Source organism: Gavia stellata, chromosome 2, assembly GCF_030936135.1.
Source record: "Gavia stellata isolate bGavSte3 chromosome 2, bGavSte3.hap2, whole genome shotgun sequence".
Taxonomy (NCBI): Eukaryota; Metazoa; Chordata; class Aves; order Gaviiformes; family Gaviidae; genus Gavia; species Gavia stellata.
In genome coordinates this window covers 31,210,390-31,216,358 of record NC_082595.1, presented here as the reverse complement: position 1 = coordinate 31,216,358, position 5,969 = coordinate 31,210,390, and the positions used below count along the sequence as shown (strand labels likewise).

Here is a 5,969-nt window from a genome sequence, read left to right as displayed (position 1 = left end):
GGAAGACACGGAGAAGAGAGCAGGAGCGGGGTTTTAAAGCTACAAATGTCAGTTAGGAGACACAGTGTTATTTTTCCCTTTGACCGTCCATGTACAGAGCTCTACGTGTCCACAGTCGCTCGCGCATTCCTCCTGCGAAGCCCTGGCAGCAAAGCCCTCTGGTGTGCTCCTCCCCATCACATAAACCTTATAACACAAGAAGTCGAATCTTTTGGACAAGGATTCTACCCTCACAGACACGTGGCGCTCTTCTTCCTTAACGAGAGGTTTTAGTCACAAAACTGGATGCCAGACCTAATTTACAGCAATTATTTAACTAAGAATCCTTCTGCCACCCTCAAAAGGGCAACCGAGATATCCAGTAGCAACATATACACATACATACAGATCTACACTATACACTCAGGATGAAACAGAATGAGAATTCAGCTAATATAGCCTCTATTCGATTTCCTCAGCGCAGCACTCAGGTCCTTGCAATCTCTATACAAAACAGCAGTATTTTTTCCACCAGGATTTGGAGAGGTTTTTCATCTTGTCTGGAGTCCTACACTTGGATTTCTTTGGTTGCTGCTGGGTATCCGAGTACTGAATACCAGCCACGATGGCTGCATCAAAGACCTCCTTGAGGTTTTTCTGAGTCAAAGCAGAGCACTCAATGTAGGACGCGGCTTTTATTTCCTCGGCACAGAGCTTCGCAGCCTCCTCCAAGACCGGCTTTTCTTTGCACTTGTCCAGCTCAATGAGAACTTTGACATCCTCCCGGAGGTCAGACTGTGTCCCAACCAGGATAATGGGCGCCTTGGGGCAGTGGCATCGGATTTCGGGAACCCACTTCTCACTCACATTCTGGAAGGACGAGGGGCTCACCACGCTGAAGCACAGCAAGAAGATGTCCGTGTTGGTGTAGCACAGAGGCCTGAGCTTGTCAAATTCATCCTGCATGGAACAAAATCGCGTTAGCACCCAACGGAAAGAGCACATCAACCCTGGAGGATGCCCCGGTATGCTCCCAGCTCTAGCCTGCCGCTGACCTTTGGGGAAGCTGAGGATCACCTGCTGCTGCCACCTTGAGAGGCACCTCAACATGAGCACCCAAGCCACCCAACGAGGCGTGTCAGGAGCAGAAGTTACCCGTACCCAGCCTGAGGCCTCACAGCTGCTAGCCAGCAGGCACCCTGCCACCTCTGGGCACGCAGGACAAAGGTGGTGGCTTCCCCACGTAGCTGAGATTTTCTGACTAATGCCGCAGCTTGTTTCAAGTGCTTCAATATTTCCTTCGCTCTTTGTACACAGGCCCTCTGCCCTATTTCAGCAAAGGAGCAATGCCGCGGGAAGCAGGTTACAACACACGAGTGACGAAGCCAAAAATCGAAGTATGGGAAGGAGAAGATACTTTCTGCAGGTCCACCTTTCACAGGGGTGAGTCAGTGAGCCGCTCTGATGCGGAGCACCCGCGTACCTCAAAGCTCCTCTGCCAACACCCCTACCTCCAGATAAAGGCAAGAGAGGAGCAGACAAGTGGCAGCAAGCCTACCTTTCCTGGAATCGGCTTTTAAACTGGTGACTACTTAACAACATCCTACAGGATATGGGAATAATTTCCCTGCCATTGTGCCCAGGGATTTAAATCTGATGGCAGCAATAACGACTCACAATGTGCAGGCTTAACATGCCAATGGCATAGACTAAGAGCTTTACCTTTCCCTCCCACCCATGCCACATCAAACAAACTGCAAACAGGCCTCCCAGCGCTACCTTTCTTGGGTTTTTTTTTTTCCTTTTTGTGTAAACTCCAGCAAGCAAGGCCCTTTTTCAGCTTCAGGAACTAGCCACAAGAAAGCCAAACACCTCATGGTAACAAAGGCGTGCTGATCCTCAGCGAAGAATGCAGCAAGAAGCAAGGGTTAACTCCAGGCAGGCTGCTTTTATGCTGACAGCAGGATAAAGGCAGGGTAACACTAGCAGCCTGAACAGGTAGGATTTGCCTCAGCGGCAGTGACATTTTAATTAAAACAGACCGTGTTCTCAAAAGCTCTGAATTGAAAGTGCAAAGAACACACACAGCTGAAAACATCTCCCTGGTACCAGCAGTTTACTGCTGAATTGCAAGTCCCATGTTAATTTTCGAGATGTGAAATTTTGCTTGAAAGCCTCTGGAGGCCCAGGATATGCAGTTTAAAGCCCCCTGGAAGCCTCAGAAGTCTCGTTTCACTTGAATGAATTTCTTCCAGCAGTATCTCTGAAAGAGACAGCGATTTATAAAACACGAGTCAAGAAAGCAAGCTTCATTAGCTCTCTTGATTCTCAGATTAAGCCTCAGAGAAAACCAGGCTCTCACTGCTTGGCTCGAGAGAAACCTCGCATTCACTGAGAGCTGCCGCTCTGAACGACAGGGTCATTTACAGAAAGGCACCTCGCCATGTAATTGCCTCTTCTTGCTACGTGATAAACCGCAAAAGGGCGCGAGTCAATGTGTTTGAAAGCCAAACCCAGATCTTAAGGGTTTCTATCCGGATGAAATAGCGCTCTTTATATTCCAAGTACACCCCTGCAGTTTCAACGGTAGGTACATGACCTGCAGGGACTCTACACCTCTTCGGGCTTGGAGACGCTGAAATACAATTTCTCTCTGCCTGGAGTGCTTTTTTTGCTGCAGGTTTCAGCAGCCATCTCACTGCAGCACTGCCTTAGTGAAGTACCCAGCTAGGTATCTTTTATTCGGGATGACTTCTGTCGGTTTAGATAACCCCTTCATTTTTATGGCAGTGACGCTACCCATTCCAGCTGCACTGGGGCAGCCAGAGCAAACATCTCAACCATTAACAGCAGCGAAAGCAAGAGGTGACTGGGCCTGCCAGTCCCTCCTGCAGCTTCTGGTTGCATTTCCACAGGCGCTGCCTGTCCACTGGCTGTCACCCGGCGGCAATTTCAGCTGCCACACTCTGCATGTGAACACGCACAGCCAAGGCTGTTGCAGTACCACCCGGTCCCTTCAGCAGGGCAAGAAATCATGGGAGAGTTCTGCTGTTCTACTTTGTATCGTTACCCGCAGAAGGCTGCTTGTAGGATTTTAGCATCGGTTTGTAGGACATGTGGGAGTCCTACACTGCTGTCTAGGACTGCACAGCCCTTCAAACCCCTTTCCTAAGTAGGGCGCCCAGTTACAACTCATCTAAATAGGTTTGTATGTTAAGGCCACCGAGATTTTTCAGCATGGTTTTGGTGAAGGCGTAGACCCAGATCCACAAAGCTGCGCAGGAGCCTAACTCCCACTGCCTTCAAACGCCAGCTAGGTAGCGAAATACTTTTGACTATCCAGACTCGACCCCTGCCAAGCAGTGTTGCACACTGCTCAGCATGGTACAAGCCAGGGACTTGCAGAAAATATAAGGCGGTAAGAAATGGGTTCTTTTTACGTATCAGGCAAACTAGGAGCTGAGGGGCATCAGCCACTCTCAACCCTTCAGGACTTCGATTACAGCAAACCTCGGCTTTGGGGCAGCAGCCCTTTTTAAGGGGGTGGGAATGGCAAATATGAAGTCTCCGGGGACAACACCCAATAGGACTTTTTTCTCCCTTCAGCTTCTGCCCGTTTAAAAACACAGCCTCTATCTCTGGACACCTACAGCTGTGGATGCTTTTGCATGCATACATCTCAAACACCATAATTCTTAAACCCGCAGTTATTTAGCAAAAATAAAGACAGTGACAACCACTCAAAAAGGAAAACCAGGTGGCCCCGAGTCTCCAATATGTTCAGCCTTTCTAGTCAGGCTACGCAGAGCAGCAGCTTGAGCCAGCAGAGCAGCAGCCTGCGCCCAGCCCCTATAGGGAGGCACAGTACGTCCCCCACCCTTCAGCAGACACCGGGCAAAGCACTGGGTTAAGCAGCAGTGAAAACGATAGCAATTTAATAAGATGATCAAACACCGGGAATCCTTTCAAACCCATGAAGTCATCAGCAGGACTACTTTGCGCAACAACCTCTCCCCTCCCGCTGTCACTTAAATCAAGTAAGTGGCTTCACTGACCTGACCAGCTGTGTCGCAGAGCTGAAGTCTCACCGGCTTGCCATCGACAGACACGACAGCTTTGGAGAGAAAAGGAGGAGGGAGGGGGAAAAGGGTGGTGAGTCCAACTTTACACGTTTTCCATGAAGGGAAAGAAAAGAAGGGAAGGAAGATTTGCCATCCCTCAGCTCTCTTAGTCTTCTCTTCAATTAGTTGAGATTTAACAACTTAACAGAGCTGGAAGGGAGCCTATCGCTAACACTTGGGCACGCACAAGCCCTTCAGGGCTTTCCGATTCACTTCACTGCAAGAGACGAGGTAGGCAGTGACTGCACTAACCCTCAGCTAGCAGCGGGGAGAGCCAGCCGAGCGGTCCGCATTCTTCTTCTGCCACAAAGGGTTTAGTTTATTACCCTCGTGCACATCTTCAACACGCCGGGGACACAAAAAGCCCCCCGCTGAACCAAAGCGAAAACCCAGAACCCCCCCTTTGCAAGGGTAAGACAAGGCAGGTATTTAAGCCTTCCTTTTAGGCGCTTCCTATCTCGCCGAGAGCTGGAAGTTTTAGACCGGGGAGTTCACGATTGAAGCCCGGCTGTGGCTGCAGGGCCGGGCGCGACACCAGCTGCCGGCCGGGCTCCGGGCTCCGCTACACGGGCGATCAGCCGGTGCTGCCGGCTGCGATGGGAGTCTAACAAACTCCGGTCCTGCCTGCGCGGAGTCCTGCCCCCAATAAGTAAATAACGAAATAACCGAGGCTAGACACCCCCGCCCCGAGCAGCCCCGCCACGGCCCCGGGGGGAGGCACAGGCGGGACGCGCCGCGCCCCGCGGCGGCAGCACCCCTCCCGCCGCCCCGGTGCCCGCGGCCGCCTCCGGCCCTTACCGGAGAAGTTGTCGAAGGCGGTGGGGATGTACTCGGTGGGGTACCCGTTGGTGGTGTAGCTCACCACCAGGCTGGTCTTCCCCACGGCGCCGTCCCCCACCAGCACGCACTTGATGCTGCGCCGCGGCTCGGCCCCGGCCCCGGCCCCGGCCCCGGCTCCGGCTCCGGCCCCCGCCGCGGCCCCGGCCCCGGCCCCGGCCGCCCGGCAGCGGCCGCCCAGTGCCGCCCCCAGCGCCGCCGCCGCCCGGGCGCTGCGCACCCTGCGCGGGGGCACCGGCGGCACCTCGCAGCCGCCCGGCACCGGCTTGCTGATGTAGCCCGCCTCGCCCTCCTGCTGCGGCGGCATCCGCGCGGCGACGCGGAGCCCCGCCGGCCGGGCGGCGGCGCGCGGCCCGGGTCCGCCGGCCGGGGGGCGGCGGGGCGCGGCGGCGGCGGGCGGGCGGTGCGGGGCCCCGGCGGGCCGGCAGGCGCGGCGCGACCGCCGCGAAGCCAGCCCCGGCGCCGCTGGCTCTTCCCGGGCTCAGGCGGTAGCGGCGGCTCCCGGAGCAGGCGGCGGCGGCGGCGGCGGGATCCCGGCTGCGCTGCGCTCGCCTCGCCCCGCGCTACCGAGTCCCGACCGCCGGCCCCGCGCCTCCGCGTGACATAGTGCCGCGCGGGGAGGAGCCGGAGCCGCACGGCGCGGCCCGGCCTGGCCCGGCAGGCGGCGCCACAGCGCCCCGCGCCGCCCGCCCCGACGGCCGCGGGCAGGCGGGCAGGGGGCGCGCCGCCGCCGCGCGGGCGCGCCCCTCATTGGCCCGCTCGCCTCGCCGCAGAGCGCGGCGAGGAGCCGCGCGCCGCCATTGGCTGGCGCGGCGGGGGCGCACCGCCCGCCCCGACGGGGCCTCTGCCCGCCTCTCCCCACCGCTGTTGCCGGCCGACGCGTCCTGCCCGCGCCGCCGTGCGGGAGCGCGGCTTCCGCGGCTGGTCCGTCCGCGTTAGCGGGGCGACGGCGGCCAGGGGGTTCGCCTGCGTGCCGAGAGACCCCCCCGGTGCAAGGGAGCGCCTCGGCCCCGTAGGCGATAGTGCAGTCGG

The 5,969-nt window shown here is 57.0% G+C and overlaps 1 protein-coding gene across 1 annotated transcript; it reads right to left on the bottom strand.

Moving 5' to 3' along the window:
- Positions 1 to 445: 445 nt before the first annotated feature.
- On the bottom strand, positions 446 to 5,244 carry RHOU (ras homolog family member U). The gene is made up of 3 exons (XM_059830855.1): positions 4,899 to 5,244; positions 4,035 to 4,093; positions 446 to 939 (listed from the first exon to the last, which is right to left on the bottom strand). Exons 1-3 carry the CDS (start codon positions 5,242 to 5,244, stop codon positions 484 to 486), a joined length of 861 nt encoding a protein of 286 aa, XP_059686838.1. The 3' UTR covers positions 446 to 483.
- Positions 5,245 to 5,969: the final 725 nt, after the last annotated feature.

Coding starts and splice junctions, on each gene's coding strand:
- RHOU (XM_059830855.1), bottom strand. CDS start 5,244: ATGCCGCCGCAGCAGGAGGGCGAGGCGGGCTACATCAGCAAGCCGGTG. Junction 4,094..4,898: donor CGCCTTCGACAACTTCTCCG/GTAAGGGCCGGA, acceptor TTCTCTCCAAAG/CTGTCGTGTCTGTCGATGGC. Junction 940..4,034: donor TCTGCGACACAGCTGGTCAG/GTCAGTGAAGCC, acceptor TGTTCCATGCAG/GATGAATTTGACAAGCTCAG.